We start from the raw sequence: 22,903 nt of genomic DNA, 5'->3' as shown, positions 1-22,903 counted from the left end.
GATGGTATGCGATTCAGACCTAATTAATCTACATACTCTCGTGTCATCCGCAAATTTACTAACAACACTACTAATTCCGCTATCCAAGTCATTGACATATATAGCAAACAACATCGGCCCTAATACTAATAATTCCTTTGTCACCCCACTAATTACTTGACCCCACTCGGATTTAGAGCCGTTTATTACAACACTCTGTCGCCTGCCGCTTAGCCATGACCTTATCCAATCTAAACACCTCATCTCTCTCGTGCGCCCTAATCTTTCTCAGTAGCCTCTGATTGGGTACCTTGTCAAATGCTTTACTAAAGTCCTGATATAGGATGCCATAACTATCACCATTATCTGCCTCCACATTACCGATACCTCACATGACTAAAGTGATTTCCTAAGGACAGAAACTAACAGATTACTTATAACCTTTTTCCATTCCTTAAATACTCTGGAATATATTTCATCTGGTCCTGGTGACATGAACTTTTCAGCTTATCTATCTCCTGTTCCACTATCTCTTTAGTTATGGTAATATCTGTCAGCTTCTCATTCTCTTCTATTCTAAATATCTTCTCACTATTTGGCAAATCCTGCATGTTTTCCTGGGCAAAGACAGTTAAAAAATACTCGTTCACAATTTTACTAATCTCCTCCCAACAACTAAGCAGGTCCCATTCTGCTGTCTTTAAAGAACTATTGTTTCTCTATTCTTCGTCTTATATGTCTGATAAAATCCCTTTGGGTCCATCTTCGCTTGGCTGGCTACCTTTAATGCATAACTATTTTTAGCTTTCCTTGTTAAACTCCTGACTTTTCAAATTCATTATATTATGGCCTTAAAACCACTTCCCCTGTCTTTAATCTCATATATATACTTCTCTTTCGCCCTATGTAGTGTTTTATCCTCAGTCATCCATTTAGGACCATTCTTCTGCGATCTTATGCTTCTGTAAGGGATGTTCCCTAACTGTCCTGAATGTAATTTATCAACGAAATATTTATTTCACTTCTCCATAAAGGGTGTTTTGCTTGGGTTTTAGCGTTTCTGTACATAAGAACCTATAAAACACGTTTTTAGTAATGTTGTTTTGTATTCCTTTTTTTGTTTATTTGGTAAATAAAACGCTCAAAAATACTCATAATACACTTTTCTCTTAATGTCTTTTTGTTTTCATATAGGGTAATTTCATGGTCTTGGCATTTTTCTACGTATGAAACTCAAAAACACTCAATATAAACGATTTTTTTAAGGGGGTATATATATATATATATATATATATATATATATATATATATATATATATATATATATATATATATATATATATATATATATATATATATTTCTTATTACATACGTTTTAGCGGTTTAGTACGTAACTTTTATATAAATATAAATTTTATATAAATTTATATATATATATATATATATATATATATATATATATATATATATATATATATATATATATATATATATATATATATATATATATATATATATATATATATATATATATATATATATTTTTTTTTTTTTATTACATACGTTTTAGCGGTTTAGTACGTAACTTTATAAACATTGAAAAGACACGTTTTTGGTAATTTTGTTTTGTTTCCATAAACACTAAGAAGACGTTTCTTAAGATATCGTTACCTTTGCCAAATATAGGGTGCTTTAAATGCATTTTGGCGTTTTGTCACTTGAAAATATGAAATGCACTTAAAATACACGTTATTGATAATGTTGTTCTGTTTCTCTCTATATAGAGTCCTACTCATGCAAATCTGAAAAAAAACACTCAATACATGTTTCTCGTTATGCCTTTTCCATTCCCTATTGCATTGTACATTGCCTGCATATTGACCTAATATGCTGAAAAGACACTAGAATTTTTTTTTTTTTGGGGTAATGGTAATCTGTTTCTACAGTTTTTTTTTTCATGCGTTTTATCGTTTTGTTACCTAAAAAGCTGAAAACAGACTGAAAATGTACAAGATTAGTAATGTTGTTTCGTTTTCCCATATAAGGTGTATTCCATTCTTTTTAGCATTTTCGTGCCTAACATGCACAAAAACACAAAAAAAATACATTTCTTGTAATGTTGCTTCGTTCCTGAATATAAAGAGTTTTGCATCCATTTTGTCGTTTTGATATCTTACAGTACGAAAAACACTTAAAATACACGTTTTTAGTAATGTTGTTGTGTTTCTGAATAGGAAGTGTTATTCCTGCTTTTCCTCATTTTTGGTACCAAAAAAGCTGAAAACATCCATTATACATGTTTTTGGTAATGCACTTTTCTTTCCCCATATAGAATACTTTGCATGCGTTTCTGAGTTTTCCAAGTAACAGGCCGACTCAGAACACTTTTTTTTTTAATGTTATTCTGTTTCTCCATAAAAGGTGTTATGCATGAGTTTTAGCGTAAAAAGTAAAAACAAAATCGTAACGTTTTGTATTCCGCTATAAGGTCATTTTCCATGCTTTTTAGCGTTTTGTTGCCTAACGTGCTGAAAGACACATAAATACACGTTTCTCGTTTCTTGTAATCACGTTTCGTTTTCGTATATAAAGGTTTTCAGGTATTTTGGTAATGTAAAAAGCAATCAGAATGCGTGTTTTTAGTAATGTCGTTCTGTTTTTCCATATATAGTTGTATTATCGCCTTTTTCCGTTTTGGTACCTAAGAAGCTTAAAAACACTTTCTCGTAATATCTTTTCGTTTCATAATAGAGAGTACTTTGCACGGTTTTTTTTTTTTTGTATGAGAATACTGGTCAACTCTTGCGTTAGAGAGGTGGACAGAATAGGGGTGAGAGAAAGAAGAAAGTCTTGTGCAGCGACGCCGCGGAAGAAGGCACGGAAGGAGGGGAGGCATGCAGTTAGCAAGATCAGAAGAGCAGTTAGCATGAAAATAGCGGTAGAAGACAGCTAGATATGCAACATTGCGGCGGTGAGAGAGAGGCTGAACACAGTCAGTTAGAGGAGAAGAGTTGATGAGACGAAAAGCTTTTGATTCCACCCTGTCTAGAGGAGCAGTATGAGTGGGACCTCCCCAGACATGTGAAGCATACTCCATACATGGACGGATAAGGCCCTTGTACAGAGTTAGCAGCTGGGGGGGTGAGAAAAACTGGCGAAGACGTCTCAGAACACCTAACTTCATAGAAGCTGTTTTAGCTAGAGATGAGATGTGAAATTTCCAGTTCAGATTATAAGTAAAGGACAGACCGAGGATGTTCAGTGTAGAGGAGGGGGACAGTTGAGTGTCATTGAAAAAGAGGGGATAGTTCTCTGGAAGGTTGTGTCGAGTTGATAGATGGAGGAATTGAGATTTGGAGGCATTGAACAATACCAAGTTTGCTCTGCTCCAATCAGAAATTTTAGAAAGATCAGAAGTCAGGCGTTCTGTGGCTTCCCTGCGTGATATGTTTACCTCCTGAAGGATTGGACGTCTATGAAAAGACGTGGAAAAGTGCAGGGTGGTATCACCAGCGCAGGAGTGGATAGGACAAGAAGTTTGGTTTAGAAGATCATTAATGAATAATAAGAAGAGAGTGGGTGACAGGATAGAACCCTGAGGAACACCACTGTTAATAGATTTAGGAGAAGAACAGTGACCGTCTACCACAGCAGCAATAGAACGGTCAGAAAGGAAACTTGAGATGAAGTTACAGAGAGAGAAGGATAGAAACCGTAGGAGGGTAGTTTGGAAATCAAAGCTTTGTGCCAGACTCTATCAAAAGCTTTTGATATGTGCAAGGCAACGGCAAAAGTTTCACCAAAATCTCTAAAAGTGGATGACCAAGACTCAGTAAAGAAAGCCAGAAGATCACCAGTAGAGCGGCCTTGACGGAACCCATACTGGCGATCAGATAGAAGGTTGTGAAGTGATAGATGTTTAAGAATCTTCCTGTTGAGGATAGATTCAAAAACTTTAGATAGGCAGGAAATTAAAGCAATAGGACTGTAGTTTGAGGGATTAGAACGGTCACCCTTTTTAGGAACAGGTTGAATGTAGGCAAACTTCCAGCAAGAAGGAAAGGTAGATGTTGACAGACAGAGCTGAAAGAGTTTGACTAGGCAAGGTGCAAGCACGGAGGCACAATTTCGGAGAACAATAGGAGGGACCCCATCAGGACCATAAGCCTTCCGAGGGTTTAGGCCAGCGAGGGCATAGAAAACATCATTGCGAAGAATTTTAAAACGTGGCATGAAGTAGTCAGAGGGTGGAGGAGAGGGAGGAACAAGCCCTGAATCGTCCAAGGTAGAGTTTTTAGTAAAGGTTTGAGCGAAGAGTTCAGCTTTAGAAATAGGAGTGATAGCAGTGGTGCCATCTGGTTGAAATAAAGGAGGGAAAGAAGAAGGAGCAAAGTCATTGGAGATATTTTTGGCTAGATGCTAGAAGTCACGAGGGAAGTTAGATCTTGAAAGGTTTTGAAAGTGTCTGTTAATGAAGGATTTTTTGTGTTGTTGGTATGGTTCCGGGCAGAAATATAAAGTGCATGATATTCAGGTGATGGAAGGCTTAAATACCTTTTGTGGGCCACCTCTCTATCATGTATAGCACGAGAACAAGCTGTGTTAAACCAAGGTTTGGAAGGTTTAGGTCGAGAAAAAGAGTGAGAAATGTACGCCTCCATGTCAGACACTATCACCTCTGTTATGCACTCGGCACACAAGGACGGGTCTCTGACACGGAAGCAGTAGTCATTCCAAGGAAAATCAGCAAAATACCTCCTCAAGTCCTCCCAACTAGCAGAGGCAAAACACCAGAGGCACCTCCGTTTAGGGGTATCCTGAGGAGGGATTGGAGCGATAGGACAAGATACAGATACGAGATTGTGGTCCGAGGAGCCCAACGGAGAAGAGAGGGTGACAGCATAAGCAGAAGGATTAGAAGTTAGGAAAAGGTCAAGAATCTTTGGCGTATCTCCAAGACGGTCAGGAATACGAGTAGGGTGTTGCACCAATTGCTGTAGGTCATGGAGGATAGCAAAGTTGAAGACTTGTTCACCAGGATAGACAGAGAAGGGAGAGGAAAGCCAAAGCTGGTAGTGAACATTGAAGTCTCCAAGAACGGATATCTCTGCAAAAGGGAAGAGAGTCAGAATGTGTTCCACTATGGAAGTTAAATAGTAAAAGAATTTCTTATAGTCAGATGAGTTAGGTGAGAGTTATAGAGCACAGATAAATTTAGTTTGAGAGTGACTCTGTAGTCGTAGGTGGAAAATCGGAAGACTCAAGAGCGAGGGCACGAGAGCAAGTTAAGTCGTTGCGCACATAAACGCAACATCCAGCTTTGGATCGAAAATGAGGATAGGGAAAGTAGGAGGGAACAGGAAAAGGGTTACTGTCAGTTGTCTCAGACACCTATGTTTCAGTGAGGAAAAGATGAGGTTCAGAAGAGATGTGGTGGTCTACAGATTGAAAATTAGATCTTAGACCGCGAATGTTGCAGTTCATGAAAAAAAAAAAAAAGTTGGGGGGGGGGGTGTATCAAGACACTTAGGGTCGTTATCAGAAGGGCAGTCCGACATGTGGACTGTAGTCCCCTCCCCAGATGGTGACTCCAAGACAGGTGTAGGAGTCGCCATGATAATTTTGAAATTTTGAGTGAAGGGTGTGTGTTATTAGGTGCTTGTAGTTTTGAGTGGAGGAAGAGAGTTGTCTTTAAAGGGCAGGCCTTGACTGCACTCTTGTGTTGTGAGACACAAAGGGAAACGTTCAGCGAGGTCACGGCTAGGTTTAATGATAAGTTGAGTGCACCACCTGATTCAGTGCTTTAGACATGTTACGATCGCTTACTCACTTACGATCGTACGATCCCGGTTATCTTTCCAAGAAAGTGAACATTACACTGATCCCGGAAAGTTTTAAAGGTCTGGATCTTTAAAGGTTTCGAGTGCCTACTCGACCTATCCGAAATTGCCAGGATTACACCCTCTCACTGTACCTTTACCTTGACACAGCACATATGGAATCACCTCTAATACCAGATCAATGTTGGCGGAGTAGAAAACACGTTTATTCTATGTTACAACCATATATATTAATACTAATGATAACTCACAAACAACATGAGGTAGTACACGTTAATACATGACGTTCTCGTCGCTTCACCCAACACCAGAACCCGTTTACACTTCCACCAGTCAATGAAATATTTTCCTCAATCGCAGGAATTTATTCAGACGACATTACCGCGTCTCCAGACATATTTCACCTCAAACCTCACAGGGCATCACCATCATCGCCAAAGATTACCCATAACACCATAACATCATCCCTAAAATCACCAATACACCACAACACCGGCTTCCAAGGTCAACACTATGGCCTCCACTCACGGAATGGCTGCCAGTTTGACCTATGACCCCTTCGAACAGCGTTACCGGCACAACACACCAATCGAATTTCAGCGGACAAGAGCTCTTGGTACCACAAAAGACTCACTAACCTGATCCTGGATATCAAGGTTATACCGCTACACCACTAATACCTCCACACACTCACTCCATCACCAATCCACACCAAAATTCTTCCCTGAGAAATGCGTCCCCTCCTTTCTACCTCACGACCCAAGGCGCTCTGCCTTCCCCTCCTTGGAATGTGTTGTTGCCCACTCAAGCTCCCCTCGTTTCAACATATTTCAACCTTAATTATACTTCCTCCCTTATACATACAAAGATATAAAGAACTTAAATTATGAAGAGAACAATGGTTCATGATATAAAATGAGTAAATAAGCCTTACACTAACTTATAAACAATAATAAGGATAATGTCCGAAAAGCAGGTAACCAGAACACAGGGGACAAGAAAATGTGTTCCTTTTCAAGGTAAACTCTGCCAATCACATGACACCACCTTTCGCAAAAGAGGCGTGAGGCATCTGATTAGGATGCCTCACGACTAGATGGGGCGAGACAAGGCGTCGGCAATTATATTTTCACTGTCTTTTACATGATGAATCTCTAGGTCATAGTCCTGTAAGACCAGGCACTACCTCATCACCCTCTGATTGGTGTTTTACATTTTATGCGAGAAAATGAGCGGAATGTGGTCGGTGAAGACCTGCCCAGCCTGTCCCGTCCCTTTGATGTACACTTCAAAATGACTCAAACTCAGCACTAGGCCCAGAGCCTCTTTTTCAATAGTGCTGTAAGCCCTCTGATATGGCAACAACTTTTTGGAGTAATAGCCTATGGGGTGCTCAACTCCCTATGTTACTGCATTAACACACCACCCACACCATTCTGACTGGCATCCACATACAATACAAATGGTTTTTCATAATCAGGCATGCGCAGCAGGGAGGGACTGACTAACATTTTCTTAATCTCCACAAAAGCTTCCTCACAATGCTTATCCCAACAAAATTTTGACTTCTTACTCAACAACTTGGTCAGGGGCATGGCAACATGAGAGAAATTTTTACAAAATCGCCTTTAATATCCACTGGCAGCTAAGAATCTCAGTATCTCCTTCCTGTTAGTGGGTTACAATGTCTTTCACCTTGGCTTCCACAGTTCTCACTTCACCTCTCCCTACCTTGAAACCCAGGTACTCCACGTCAGCTTGTACGAAGTTACTTTTTGCTAAGTTGACAGTAAGGTTGGCATCATCCAGCCTCCTGAACACTTCCTCCAGTAACTGCACGTGTTCTTCCCAACTCTCAGTGTACAACAATATGTCATCTATGTACATAGAACATCCCTTCAAGCCCTCCATTAATCTCTGAAAAGAACTCCCACTGTTCTTCATCCCAAACGGAAGAACTTTGTACTGATACAATCCATCCATGGTGACAAAAGCTGATATGGGTTTTGCCTTCTCAGTGAGTCCTACTTGCCAGTACCATTTTAACAAGTCAATTTTTGTTATGAAGTTGGCATTTCCCACATGATCTATACAATCATCAACCCTAGCGATAGGGTAAACATCAGGTTTTGTCACCATGTTAACCTTCCTATAGTCCGTACAAAAACGGAAACTCTTGACCAGGTTTGGGCACCAGTACACACGGCGAGCTCCATGGGCTCTCACTGGGCTCAATCAAGTCATGCTCCAGCATATACTCTACTTCCTTTCTCATGATCTCCCTTTTCTGCGGGTTAACTCTGTAGGGATGTTGTTTGATGGGTTCCGCCTCCCCAACATCCACATCGTGCACCACCACATTTGTTTTCCTAGGCACATCAGGGAAAAACGAACTGATTCTTCCAAGTATCTCCCTAATCCTTTCCTTCTTTTCTAGCTCCATGTGCCCCAGTTTATCATTCAAATTCCCCAACACAGCTGAGTTCTCTAGCACCATTCCCTCACACCTGCTCAGTTTCACTTCAGACCACTCCTCTTCCGCCTCAGTGGTTACATTTACAACACTCACGGTTCTTACTCCTACTACTTCACCTTCCTTTTCTCTCTCTTTCATGAAAAGGCTTCAACATGTTTACGTGACACAATTCATTCTTTTTCTTCCTCCCTAAAGTTTTTACAATGTAATTCACATCGCTCATTTTCCTCTCAATCTCCCAAGGTCCATTGAACCTGGCTTTGAAAGGATCACCCTGCAATGGGAAAAGGACCAAGACCTTGTCCCCAAGCTGGAAGGATCTGGCCCTCGCCTTCTTGTCATACCAGCCTTTCATCTCACTCTGACTACTTTTCAAATTTTCCCTAGCAATTTCTTTAGCTCTCATCAATCTGTCCTTGAAATCAAACACATACTTCACCACAGTAGGAGGCTCTTCTGCCCCTAACCACTTTTCTTTCACCATCCTCAAAGGACCGTTCACCTTGTGCCCATACACTAACTCAAATGGACTGAAACCAGTTGACTCTTGGACACTGTCCCTTAACATGAACATGGCTAGTGGCAACGCCTCATCCCACTCAACACTCATCTCCTCACAATACATCCTGAGAGTGTTTTTCAGGAATTGGTGAAATCTTTCTACACAACCCTGAGACTGAGGATGGTAAGCACTCGACAGTCTCTGTTCAATCTTTAGACCCCTTAGAATTTCCTTGAACGTGCGAGAAGTGAAATTACTTCCCTGGTCCGACTGCAATACCTTAGTAATTCCCACCCAGGAGAAAAATTTCACCAACTCCCTCACAATGTTCTTAGAGTTTATACTCCTGAGGGGAATGGCCTCAGGAAACCTGAATGACATACACATAATAGTCAGCAAATACTGGTTTCCTCTCCGGGTCCTTGGTAAAGGACCTACACAGTCTATCACCACCTTACTGAAAGGCTCCTCAACCACAGGTATAGGGTGAAGGGGGGCCGGGCGAATCACCTGGTTCGGCTTGCCCACCTTCTGACACAAACCACAGGTTTTGGAAAACTCTTTCACATCACCTCTCACTCTAGGCCATAATAATGACTGGGGTTTTTTCTGACCCCCAAGTGTCCTGCCAGATTACCTTCGTGTGCCATCTCCAAAATTTTCTTCCTATACACCCGTGGCACCACAATTTGCCTTTTCACCATCCAGTGTTCAGAGGGGCTGTCAGGGGCTTCCAACTTCTCCTTAATACACCGTTATCCATATAGTAACCCACGTACTCATCGTCAAGCTCACCCAGCCTTTCAGCCTCATTCCAAATAGTCTTCAAGCTTTTATCACTCTCCTGAGCATTTATCAACTCGTTCTTTTCTACCACAAAATCAAGGTTAGGTTCCACCTGGCCTACAACTCGTTCATCACTCGCACGCTCCGGGTTATTTCCTTTTTCGCCGGGTTCCTCGAACAGGACGCCCAGGCCTTCGTCCTCCTGCGTTGCTCCCGCGGTGTCCATGCGTCCCTTCCGGGCCATCGCTCGGGTCATCGCGCAGACTGTGAACAATTCAGACACCTCTGCCTCCCCATCTGTTGAGCGAGGGACTGCCGCCAGAGTGGTGATTTCTGTCATCCCTATCAGAGGCTTGTCTACCATCTGAAATTTAGGAATAACTCGACCTCCAACCAGGTCATATCCACTCCATCTACGGGCAGTTGTAGCGAAGGTGAGGTGCTACTTGGCCACCCGGAAGATGCTCAAGCGAGAAGTTTAGGCTCCCAACTACGACTTGGTCATAGCAGTGTTTAGTCCTTGAAGGGTAACATCTCCAGTGTCATAACTGTGTAGCTCTGGCAAAGGAAATTTAGCCTGGGTATTCTCTGTTTATTCAGTTTCAGTTTCAGTTTATTAAAGAAAGTTACATGAAAAAATGGGGAACAAGATATACAATAGTCAAAGGGGGGGGGGAGGGGGTTACAAAGTAGGGGAGAAACACAGAAAAATTACAGGAAAGAAAGTGGCCGGGCGGTCCGGCTAGCTATTCTTACTACTAGTATGCCTGAGCTCTTTTTATTGGGCATATTTTGTAGTTTACATAATTATTTAACTATTTTACATAAATTAGAAATATTATGTACAAAATATACATTTATTTATATCTGGGCAAGGGAGCGTCTTGCCCTTCAGTGATGAGGAGGCTTCTGGGGAACCAGGCATGTTGCTGGTTCGGTGCCTCCTCGTGTAGCCTCAGGACATTCCTAATGTATTCCCCGTCATCGTCCTTCAGGCGTTGCCACACCGCCTCAGCCATGAGGTGCAGCCTGACGTTGATGGCGGGGAGGGATGCTCGATGGTGGAGTTCTTCACTGGTGATGAAATCCTGCCAATTGGTATTGAAGATGAAGCGGAGCGCTGAGTTCTGAACCTTCTGGAGCCGACTGATGGCCCGCCTGCTCATGGCGTGAGTGGGGATCGGTGGGTAAGTGAGGACAGGGATCACCAGGGCCTTCACCAGGTGGAGTTTTATGCCTTCCTCCAGGTCCCGGAACCTGTACAGGGAAGCTAGCGCTGAACGGGCTTGTGCAACCCGTGCCGTGATGTGGGTGGTGTAGCCCCTGCCCGTGACCCTGAGGCCCAGGATGGAGCCCTGCCTCTTGAAGGCGACTGGCTCCCCCTGCACATGGAGGGGGACTGGCCGGTGTGCTGCCATGGGGATGACGGTGAACTTGGCAAGATTTGTCCTTATTTTCCACCGTTTCTCGAAGTCATTGACCCTGGTGATCTCCCTCTCGGTGCGAGCGTTGAGCATGGCTCCAGACCTGCCAGGATGAAACACGACCTGCGAGACATCATCTGCGTAGAGGATGTTGGTACCAGCTGCTGAGCCCGGATAGTCGCTGGTGTAGATGGTGTAGAGGGTGGGAGAGAGGACACTGCCCTGGGGCACGCCACTCTCTAGGCCGAACACTGGGCCGAGGTGGGAGCCGACTTTAATCCTCGCCGTCCTGTCCGCCAGGAAGTCGCAAAGCAGTCTGGTAACTGGGTCTGGGAGACCCAGCTGTAGCACCTTGTACTTGAGTCCAAGGTGCCACACTTTGTCAAACGCTTTGCTTACATCCCGGAGGACGAGGTGGCATCGGAAGCGGGAGGCCTGGTGTAGAGCCAGTGTCTCCGTGGCCACAGCTATGGCGTGGGTTGTCCCTCTCCCCCTCCGAAAGCCGAACTGCCCAGGGTGGTAGAGGCCGTGTCCATCCAGGTGGTCCCGAAGCCTGCTCGTGACAATTCTCTCGAACATTTTCCCTGGGACTTCCAGAAGGGAGATGGGCCTATAGCTGGCAGGACTGGTGGGAACCTTTCCAGGTTTCACCACCAGCCGCATCTCCGCTTCCTTCCAGCCGTCAGGGAAGTATCCAGCTGACAGGGAGGCGTTTAGAATCTCCTGCAGTCTGTCCAAGGCACTGACTGGGAGATGGGAGAGGATTGTCTTGTTGATCCCACTCTTGCCGGGGCAGGTGGCCTTGGTGGACCGGATGGCCCGGGTCAGCTCCAGAGACGAGATCCGGCAGTTAAGCGGGGAATCGCCTCGCAGTCTGGTGGGGTCAGCTGCTCCGTACGGGTGCGTGTCTTGGATGCGAGGTCTAAGGCGATCCAGCACGTCTTCTTCGTCGGAGTCTAACTCGTCCTCCTCCTGGAATACCCTCTCCCAGGTGGAGGTGTGGAGACGAGCTTTGTCAGCGTCTGAGTAATGTTTATGTCCTTGGTCGTCAATTAAGTATGAGTCTGGTGTTACTGAGCGTCCTGAAAGCTGTTTAACTTTTTTCCAGAAGACCCTGGGGTTTTTGTGGCTTGCAGCTAAGCTGGCAAGCCTGCTTCCCCAGTGATCCTTGGATTCCTGTCGTCTTCTGTCTGTCAATGTGTGTCTCAACTGTATGTAGCGACGGTAATTGTCAATTGTCCATCCAGTCTGGGAAGCCTGTTCCCTTAGCGCGTCGAACTGAATTCTAGTTATTTGTGTCAGTCGGGAGGGTCTGGGTTGCGGGTCTACTCTGTACGTGGTCTTAGGTATGTGTCTGTCAGCTGTCGTCTTAACAGTATAAGTCCAAGTCTGCAAAGCTCTGTCTATTTCCTCAAGGGAAGCTTGTTTATTCAACAAAAACATGAACAATATATATACAAATTACTGAACATGACAAACGACACATACAAAATTATGGAAAAAGAGAGTGTATGTGTGTGTGTATGTCTGTGTGAAGAAAGGAGTAGTAAGATGTATTGAGAAGATGTGTAATACATGTGTAAAAGAGCGTGCACAGAATGTGACAAGTAAGAGAAATGTATAAAGTGATGAAAAAGAGATGAAAGACAAGAGCGTGTGCAGTAGAGAGAGTGAAAACGGAAGGGTGAAAAATTAAGAGAAAACGGAGTGCTAGGAGCGGTGACTTGTGTCCCGCTACAGTATTCCCCCCCTAGTGACGAGGTAGGAGGAACGTAACTGTCTTCTTGTGGCGAGTGTTGTTGGAGGCGACGTTCTGGCCGATGGTGTTGATGACGGCCGGGTCACTGTGAAGGAGGTAGGCAGGCTTGACTCGGTCGATGGAGATGGTGTCAGCCTTACCATCCTTGTCCACAGTGACCGTCTTTCTCCTTCTGCTCAGGACTTTGAAGGGGCCTTGGTAGGGCTGCTGCAGGGGCTTCTTCACAGCGTCAACCCTGACGAACACGTGCGTGCAAGTGTCCAGATCCTGGCTGACAAAAGTCTTGGAGGGAGACGTGCGAGGCTGGACAGGCTGCAGACGCTGCATGAAGTCAGAGAGGTTGGCAGCAAAGTCCTGAACGCTGCAAGGAGTAGAGCGAGGTGTAGGAGTTAGGAGTTCGCCAGGTAACCTGAGCTTGGTACCATAAACGAGCTCGGCGGAGGAGTGGTGTAGGTCTTCCTTTAGTGATGTCCGTATGCCAAGGAGGACGAGAGGAAGTGCCTGGGACCAGTCTGCACGTGTGGCAGAGGCAGCTAAGGAAGACTTCAGCTGACGGTGGAATCTCTCAACGGTGCCGTTTGCCTGCGGGTGGTAACTGGCTGTCCTGAAGCGTTGGATGCCTAGTAGTGACATCACCTTGTTCCACATACTGGACTCGAACTGGCTGCCACGGTCAGAAGTGAGGCTGAGAGGGACACCGAACCTGGAGATCCAAGTAGTGATGAAGGCACGTGCGACGGAGTCCGTTGTGATGTCAGCCAAAGGTGCAGCTTCCGGCCAGCGTGTGAAGCGGTCGACGCAGGTGAGAAGGTACCGGTAACCGTCAGAGTAGGGTAGTGGTCCAACGAGGTCGACATGCACGTGGTCGAACCGTGAAGAGACTGGAGTGAAGGCGGCCGCAGGAGAGCGTGTGTGTCGCCACACCTTGGAGGCTTGGCACTTGACACATGTGCGGGTCCACAGCCTGACGTCTTTGTTGATGCCAGACCAGATGAAGCGTGAGGTCATCATCTGCTGAGATGCTCGGATGCCAGGGTGGGAGAGGTCGTGCAGCTGACGAAAAACACGATACCGGTGGGTCTTCGGCAGGTAGGGCCGACAGGAATCGGTGGAAGTGTCAGCGTAAACGTGCACTGTGGTTCCTGGGAGTTGTATCTTCTTCATCTGTAGTGCGGGGTTGTCTTGGAGTTGCCGCAGCTCTTCATCGTTGGCCTGGTCGGCAGCGATGCCAGTGTAGTCGATGGGAGAAGATGACACAGCAGAGATGTTGCGCGAGAGAGCATCAGCTGGGGCGTTGTGTTCACCTTTGACGTAGCGCAAATCCGTGGTGAACTGCGAGATGAAGTCGATGTGACGCAGTTGTCGCGGTGAACAGGAGGTCTTGATGTGCAGGGACTTCGAAGTGAGTGGCTTGTGGTCGGTGTATACATGGAAGTTGCGACCTTCCACGAAGTACCGGAAACGCTTGATGGCCTTGCAGACGGCGAGAAGTTCCCTGTCGTAAGTACTGTACTTGGATTCCGCCTTGTTGAATTTCTTTGAGAAGAAAGAGAGCGGTTTCCAACCTCCGTCGACATACTGCTGTAGAACTGCTCCGATGCCGATGTCAGAAGTGTCTGTGGCGATAGAGATGATGGCATCTGGGGCAGGGAAGCTGAGAGGTGAGACGGAGCTGAGAGCTTGTTTTGCTGCTGTGAAAGCTTCCTCAGTGGCTGGAGTCCAGACTAAGGAGATGGACTATCCTCTCTTGCAAGGCTTGATCATCGCGTAGAGGGGCTGAAGAAGTAGTGAGCAGCTGGGGATGAAGCGGTTGTAGTAGTTCAGCATCCCCAGGAATTGCTTGAGTTGGCGCTGTGTTGTAGGCTTGGGGAAGTTCTGGATGGACTCGCACTTTTCTTGCAGTGGAGTGATGCCTTCCAAGGAGACAGTGTGGCCAAGGAAGGTGATGGAGGGGATCCCAAACACAGACTTGTCGACGTTGACTTGCACCCCGTAGTCTTGCAAACGGGTGGGTACTTGCTGGAGGTGCTGTTGGTGCGTCTCTGCGTCAGGACTGGCGATGAGGAGGTCGTCGATGTACGCGAAGCAGAAGGGGAGACCTCGAAGGACTTCGTCAATGAAGCGTTGGAAGATTTGAGCGGCATTCCTCAAACCAAAGGGCATCCTGACGTACTCGAACAATCCGAAGGGTGTGATGAGAGCAGTCTTCGGAATGTCCCCTGGATGGACGGGGATGTGGTGAAAGGCTTTCACAAGGTCGATCCTCGAGAAGTAGGTGCATCCGGAGAGCTGAGAAGAGAACTCCTGGATGTTGGGCACTGGGTACCTGTCCTCGACGGTGCGCGAGTTGAGAGCGCGGTAGTCTCCACATAGTCGTAGTTCGCCATTTTTCTTAGGCACGATGTGGAGAGCGGAAGACCAGTTGCTGGAGCTGGGCCGTATGATGCCTTGCTGAATGAGGGACTCGAACTCTGCCTTGGCTTGTCTGGCGCGCTCTGGAGCTAGGCGGTGGGCCTTGGCGTGGGTAGGAGGTCCCTTGGTCTCGATGTGGTGCGAGACGTGGTGTGTGACCTGGCTTGCTGGCTGAGTACGGCTGCGTCAGCGTAGGGAAGGACTTCAGCAGGGAGGAGAACTGGTGGTCTGCCTTGACGAGGGAGATCTGTGTGCTATCACCATGAGTGACCTGTCCCTTTGTTGTGACTGAGGTGAGAGGATCGAGCAGCTTCCGACCCTTGATGTCCACTAGGAGACCGAAGTGTCGGAGGAAGTCAGCACCTAGAATTGGTTGCGTGACAGCTGCTACGTAGAACGTCCACTCGAAGGTACGGCGGAGGTTCAGGTGAAGTTGCAAGGTGCGTCGCTTGTACACAGGAATCTCCGTACCATTGGCGGCGTGAAGGTGAAGGAGGGGAGGCAACGTCCGGTCTACACCAGGGACAGGGAGAATACTGACGTCTGCACCAGAGTCGATGAGGAACTTGGTCCGGGAGAGAGGGTCATACAACTTCAGTAGCGCAGACGAGGTGTCGCGAACACTATGCGCCGCTAGTGCTCGCTGTTGGGGTTTAAAGACTTGGCGAAGGTACAGGGAGCCTTACAATTTCTTGCGTCTCTCCCGAACTCTTCATGGTAGTAGCAGAAAGTAGAAGTCTCCGGCGTCTTACTGTTTGAACGCTGGCGGCGCCGGAAGTGGTGTCTGGAGGAAGAACGCGAACGTGAGTATGAGCGTTCTCTGACCTCTCTCCGAAGATCGCTCACTTCAAGTATAAGCTGTGAGACGAGCCCAACAAGTTGCTTGGTACTGTCTTCTGCTGAGATGGAGGCTACGGAGTCGACGTCATCAGGCATTGTGCTGAGTGGACCACCACGTGACTGTGTAAAGTACACTACAGGCGCCGGAAAGTCCGGGAGCCACAGCGGTGAGGAGTGAAGGCGTGAGGCGCCGGTGTGACCGGGTGCCACAGCGGTGAGAGATGCCGAATTGGGGCAATGTCACTTCACTCACCACTGAACGAACTGTATGTTATCGTTGGCACTGCACTCACCACTGAACGAACTGTACGTTATCCTTGGCACCGCACTGTAAGTAATCCACGGATGACAGTGTTAATCCTGGGCGATGGACCGTAGGTAATCCCCAATGAAGAGCTGTAGACGGAGGCGGGACGAGGCCAGTGGGAGGGCTCCAGGTAACAGCAGGAAACTGGAGGGGCCGGCAGAAGTTACGTGGAGGAGCGTCCGCGACTGGGAGAGACTGCTGGCCAGTGGCAAGGGCCAGCTGGAGAGTGCCGTGGGGTGGGGCGCCGTGAGGGCGGCCGGGCAGCGGGGGGCGGCATACGGGCGGCTGGCATACGGGCGGCTGGGGGCGGCGGCCAGCGGGGTGGCGGCCGGGCAGCGTCGGTGAGGCGGCGGGGTGGCGGCCAGGCTGCGTCGGGGAGGCGGCGGGGTGGCGGCCAGGCTGCGTCGGTGAGGCGGCGGGGTGGCGTCCAGGCTGCGTCGGGAGGCCGGGGTTTGCTGCTGGAGGCGGCGACACCGGCGAAGGGGCAGCTGCCGGAAGATCCGCCCGTAGCCAACCTCGTCGCCTTGGCCGGGTGGTCGGAGGATAGCAGCAGGGTGGACTTGGCTGCTCACTCCAGAAAAACAACGGGGTCACCAATTGTAGCGAAGGTGAGGTGCTACTTGGCCGCCCAGAAGATGCTCAAGCGAGAAGTTTAGGCTCCCAACTACGACTTGGTCATAGCAGTGTTTAGTCCTTGAAGGGTAACATCTCCAGTGTCATAACTGTGTAGCTCTGGCAAAGGAAATTTAGCCTGGGTATTCTCTGTTTATTCAACAAAAACATGAACAATATATATACAAATTACTGAACATGACAAACGACACATACAAAATTATGGAAAAAGAGAGTGTATGTGTGTGTGTATGTCTGTATGAAGAAAGGAGTAGTAAGATGTATTGAGAAGATGTGTAATACATGTGTAAAAGAGCGTGCACAGAATGTGACAAGTAAGAGAAATGTATAAAGTGATGAAAAAGAGATGAAAGACAAGAGCGTGTGCAGTAGAGAGAGTGAAAACGGAAGTGCTAGGAGCGGTGACTTGTGTCCCGCTACACAGTGTCTCCTTCACTCCCACCGTCACCTCTCCAGTGATGTATCCACAATCCAGCCAAACTTTGTGGAGGGGAATACTGAACTTGCCTCCTGCACCCTTGCATGAGACCTCTCTGCCAGTGCTGGTCTCCTCACTCCATGGGAATACACTACTTAAGATCAGACTCTGGTTAGCTTCCGTAATCCGAAGGATTCTAATCACCTTCTCTGGATTTCCCTCCATTTTCATTTCCATTTCTCTGGATTTCCCTTTCCATTTTTCTTACTGGTGAGATGCTCAAAGCCCTCATCCTTCTGCGGCTCCTCTTGTATCTCTGCAGTCATATTTTCCACATACTGTATTAGGTCCCTTTGGGCAGCAACTGCTCGCACTGGCTTCGGCCGTCCCTTCGGACACTGGTAATTTTTATGCCCACTACTTTCACATCCAAGGCACATAACTGCACCTTCATCACCATTACCCTTCTGGTAATAGGTAGTGCTCCTGGGCCTACCCCTGTGGGGCGTAGTCCTCATGTTGTGGTCGGTTGGCGGGGGCATGGTGAAAGAGTGGGGAAAACTATAGTTGTTAGGGCAGGGCTGGTTTGATCTGTGGAATAATGTCGAGCTCATCTGGCGGTCATTCTTATATCTCTGATGACCATCACTTTTGTTAGAGAATGACTTTCTCCCTCCATGGTATTCATCTCCGTTCAGCCCGTGGATCGCACAGTAATTGTCAGCCCTGCGTCCGGCTTCCATCACATCTTTCACGGTGTGTGATACGAGCTCATATTTTAAACTGAGGGGCAATTGCCTCACAAATTGTTCCATCCGCATAACTGCTTTTATCTCCTCAGCTGTAGTGGCTTTCTCGGCCTTCAACCACCGGTCCAGTTTAAGACCGACCTCTCGAGCCATCCCGAGATAAGTAACACCTGGGCGGTTTGTGATCCTGCGGAACTTTTCCCAGTACACACCCGGACTTAGACGGGTTGATCCCAACACCGCTTCCTTTACCACTTCATAATCACTCGCTCCTTGCTCTAATCATTTTCATCCCATCCCCTCACTTTTGCAGTTTTTTTCTAATTGAATGAAAAGTTTTCTTCCTCCCCTTCCACAAAGTTAGGCATACTTATGACCTTTCTCTCTAAATCCCCGTTGCCTTGAGCACCATTTCCTACCCTGGCCTCATTTACTTTATTTATGTTTTCTGCTCTAATGTTTTCTATCTCAATCTCCTTTTGCATCTGTATCTGCTCCCTCTGTATCAGCAATTGAAATTTCATTAACTCAAATTTTTCACTATTAGAAAGTCCATCTATTCCACCAAGAGCACCCAGGTTTATCCCACTGACCCCAGCACCTTCCTCTACACTCTCCCCATCATTACTCTCGCTTTCACCACCATCATTTTCAAACCAGCTCCTATCCGTAAGAGCATTTTTCAACTCCGCCTGCATTTCCTCCATTTTTATTGGGTTTCAACTCTACTTGAAACCTCTCAGCCACTGAATACAATTCCCCCTAGTTAGTGTGTACAAATCATGCACATTCCTCGACAGAAGAAACCCCTCAACACGTTTAGCGGCCATGATTACAATCACTACACTCCACAAAATAGTTCTCCAAATATTACACCACTAAGTATTCAAAAATACACCAACAGAATATACCTTTACACACCAATACCGTCACCACAAAATAATATATACAAAAAATACATGCGCAGTTTAAAGAAATATTTCACACAGGTAACATCCTCACAATTACAATCACCATGTAATACTCGTTACACTCCACAAATGCTCACAATCCCGGACGGACCCCCATATTCTGTTACGATCGCTTACTCACTTACGATCGTACGATCCCGATTATTTTTCCAAGAAAGTGGACGTTACACTGATCCCGGAAAGTTTTAAAGGTCTGGATTTTTAAAGTCTTCGAGTACCTACCCGACCTATCCGAAACGCCAGGATTACACCCTCTCACTGTACCTTTACCTTGACACAGCACACCTGGAATCACCTCTAATACCAGATCAATGTTGGAGGAGTAGAAAACACGATTATTCTGTTACAACCATATATATTAATACTAATGATAACTCACAAACAACATGAGGTAGTACACGTTAATACATGACGTTTTCATCGCTTCACACAACACCAGAACCCGTTTACACCTCCACCAGTCAATGAAATATTTCCCTCAACCGCAGGAATTTACTCAGACCCCATTACCGCGTCCCCAGACAATAATTCCCATATTTCACCTCCTCAAACCTCACAGGACATCACCATCATCGCCAAAGATTACCCATAACACCATAACATCATCCCTAAAATCACCAATACTCGTACACCACAACACTGGCTTCCAAGGTCAACACCATGGCCTCCACTCACAAAATGGCTGCCAGTTTGACCTATGACCCCTTCGAACAGCGTTACCGGCACAACTCACCAATCGAATTTCAGCGGACAAGAGCTCTTGGTACCACAAAAGACTCACTAACCTTATCCTGGATATCAAGGTTATACCGCTACACCACTAATACCTCCACACACTCACTCCATCACCAATCCACACCAAAATTCTTCCCTGAGAAATGCGTCCCCTCCTTTCTACCTCACGACCCAAGGCGCTCTGCGTTCCCCTCCTTAGGATAGAATAGGATATAAGAACATAAGAAATAAGGGAAGCTGCAAGAAGTGACCAGGCTTACACGTGGCAGTCCCTGTATGAAATATACCTACCTATTTCCATTTATTATCACCATCCATAAACCTGTCTAATCTCTTAAAGCTCTCTAGTGTCCTAGCACTAACAACATGATTACTGAGTCCATTTCACTCATCTGCCACTCTATTTGAGAACCAATTTTTTCCTATCTCCTTCCTAAAACTAAATTTTTCAAGCTTGAACCCGTTATTTTTTATTCTATCCTGGTTGCTGATCCTAAGAATTTTGCTTACATCCCCCTTGTTATAACCCTTATACCACTTAAAGACCTCTATCAGGTCCCCTCTTATCCTACGTCTCTCTAAAGAATGTAAATTTAACAACTTCAGTATCGCCTCGTAAGGATTACTCCTCATCCCCTGTATCCTTTTAGTCATTCTCCTCTGTACTGATTCTAATAGACCTATATCTTTTCTGTAATGTCGGGACCAGAACTGCACAGCGTAGTCTAGATGAGGTCTGACCAGCATCAAGTATAGCTAACATCACTACTAATTCCACTATCCAAGTCATTGATATATATTAGAAATAACAATGGACCTAATACTGATCCCTGTGGCACCCCACTCGAATTTCGAGCAGTTTATTACAACTCTTTGTCGCCTGTCGCTAAGCCATGACCCTATCCAGCCTAACACCTTCCCATCTATCCCGTGTGCCCTAACCTTTCTCAGGAACCTTTGATGGGGTACCTTGTCAAATGCTTTACTAGAGTCCAGATATAAGATATCATAACAATCACCATTATCTAGTGCCTCGTACACTTTACTGTAAAAACTTAACAAGTTTGTCAGGCAAGACTTCCCCTTCGTGAAGCCATGCTGTGACTGTTTTATCAAGTTATGTTTCTCTCTAAATGTTCTCTAATGTTCCTCGCTATTATTAACTCTAATATTTTACCTACAACTGAAGTTAAGTTGACCGGTCTATAGTTAGACGCTAAAGTTTTATCTCCTTTCTTAAAGATGGGTACTACATGTGTGTACATGGGTACTACAATGTGTTGTTGCCCACTCAAGCTCCCCTCGTTTCAACATATTTCAACCTTAATTATACTTCCTCCCTTATACATACAAAGATATAGAGAACTTAAATTATGAAGAGAACAATGCTTCATGATATAAAATGAGTAAATAAGCCTTACACTAACTTATAACCAATAATAAGTATAATGTCCGAAAGGCAGGTAACCGGAACACTGAGGACTAAGAAAACGTGTTCCTTTTCAAGGTAAACTTGGCCAATCACATGACAGACCTCACTGGGAGTAATTATCGTTTCGGCAGGTGCCTAGTACTTCCTTCTAGAGGCAGATTTTCCTACTTAGGAAAACGAAAGGATATTACGAGAAACGTATATTATGTGTGTTTTTGAGCTTCTTAATTACCAAAACGTTGAAAAGGAGAAATAGCGCAGTATATAATCAGAACAACATTATCAAAAAACGTGTATTTGAGTGTTTTTCACATTGTTAGGGACCAAAACGCCAAACTGCATGGAAATCATCCTAAGGGGAAACGAAAGGACAATACGAGAAAAATGTATTATGTGTATTTATGAGCTTCTTAGATACAAAAACGCGTGTATTAGATACCAAAAAGCGTGCATTTTTTTTTTCACATTGTTAGGTAACAAAACACCAAAATGCATGTAAAACGCTTTTTATGGGGAAAAGAAGCATTACAAAAACTAATCTTTAGGCGATTTTCGCAGTTTCGGCACCAAAACGCTAAAAAGCATTTAAGACACCATATATGGGAATAGAAAATATTTTACCAAAGACGTGTGATTTCAGTGTTTTTGACATATTTAAGTACTCGTACCAAACGTTAAAAACACACACAAGACACTCTTTATGACGAAACAGACACACACACACACAAAAAAAAAAGATTACTAAAAACTTTTATCTAGATTGTTTTTTTTAGGCGAAACAAAATTACATTTCCAGAAATGAGTCTTTTGAGTGTTTTAAGTGCGCATTAGGAAGCAAAACACTAAAAAACATGAGAAGCTCCTTAGATATACAAACAAAACAATATTACCAAAAGTCTTTTCATTGTTTTTCAGCTACTTACGTACTAAAAAGCTAAGACGTATAGAAAACACCCTTTATGGAGAAACACAATAACATTACCCAAAAAAGTGTCTTTTCATTTTTCACTTTGTAAAGTACCAAAATGCAAAAATGCATGCAAAACCCACTATATGGGGAAACGAAAGGACAATATGAGAAACGTGCAATATGAGTGATTTTGAGCTTCTTAAATATTAAGATCGAGAAAACGCATCAGTACTACTTTACATGGAATAACGTTACAAAAAAAAAAAAAAACCGCATTTTGATTTTTTTTCCACATTGTTAGGTACCAAAACATCAAAATGCATGCAAAACACCTATATTGGGAAACGAAAAAGACATTAGCAGGAACGTATATTTTAAATATATATATATATATATATATATATATATATATATATATATATATATATATATATATATATATATATATATATATATATATATATATATATATATATATATATATATATATATATATATATATATATATATATATATATATATATATATATATATATATATATATATATATATATATATATATATATATATATATATATATATATATATATATATATATATATATATATATATATATATATATATATATATATATATATATATATATATATATATATATATATATTTATATTTATATATATATTTTTTTTCTTTCTGGGTGTAGACAACAAAACGTAAAAAAAAAAAAAA

The 22,903-nt window shown here is 44.6% G+C and overlaps 1 protein-coding gene across 1 annotated transcript; it reads right to left on the bottom strand.

The window, feature by feature from the left end:
• Positions 1 to 15,946: 15,946 nt before the first annotated feature.
• LOC135092952 (uncharacterized) lies at positions 15,947 to 17,602 on the bottom strand. The gene is made up of 2 exons (XM_063991774.1): positions 17,380 to 17,602; positions 15,947 to 16,912 (listed from the first exon to the last, which is right to left on the bottom strand). The coding sequence occupies exons 1-2, from the start codon at positions 17,600 to 17,602 to the stop codon at positions 16,374 to 16,376; spliced, it is 762 nt and encodes a 253-aa protein (XP_063847844.1). The 3' UTR covers positions 15,947 to 16,373.
• Positions 17,603 to 22,903: the final 5,301 nt, after the last annotated feature.

Source organism: Scylla paramamosain, chromosome 41 (assembly GCF_035594125.1).
Source record: "Scylla paramamosain isolate STU-SP2022 chromosome 41, ASM3559412v1, whole genome shotgun sequence".
In the NCBI taxonomy this organism is placed as follows: Eukaryota; Metazoa; Arthropoda; class Malacostraca; order Decapoda; family Portunidae; genus Scylla; species Scylla paramamosain.
Note: the sequence above shows the minus strand (reverse complement) of the source record. Positions and strands in the feature narration are given on the sequence as shown.

Excerpts from the sequence above, each read along its gene's own strand:
- LOC135092952 (XM_063991774.1), bottom strand. The coding sequence starts at position 17,602 with ATGGAGGGAAATCCAGAGAAGGTGATTAGAATCCTTCGGATTACGGAA. Across the intron at positions 16,913-17,379 it reads GGGAGTGAAGGAGACACTGT|GTTGTTTTTCTGGAGTGAGC; the intron begins GTAGCGGGACAC and ends ATTGGTGACCCC.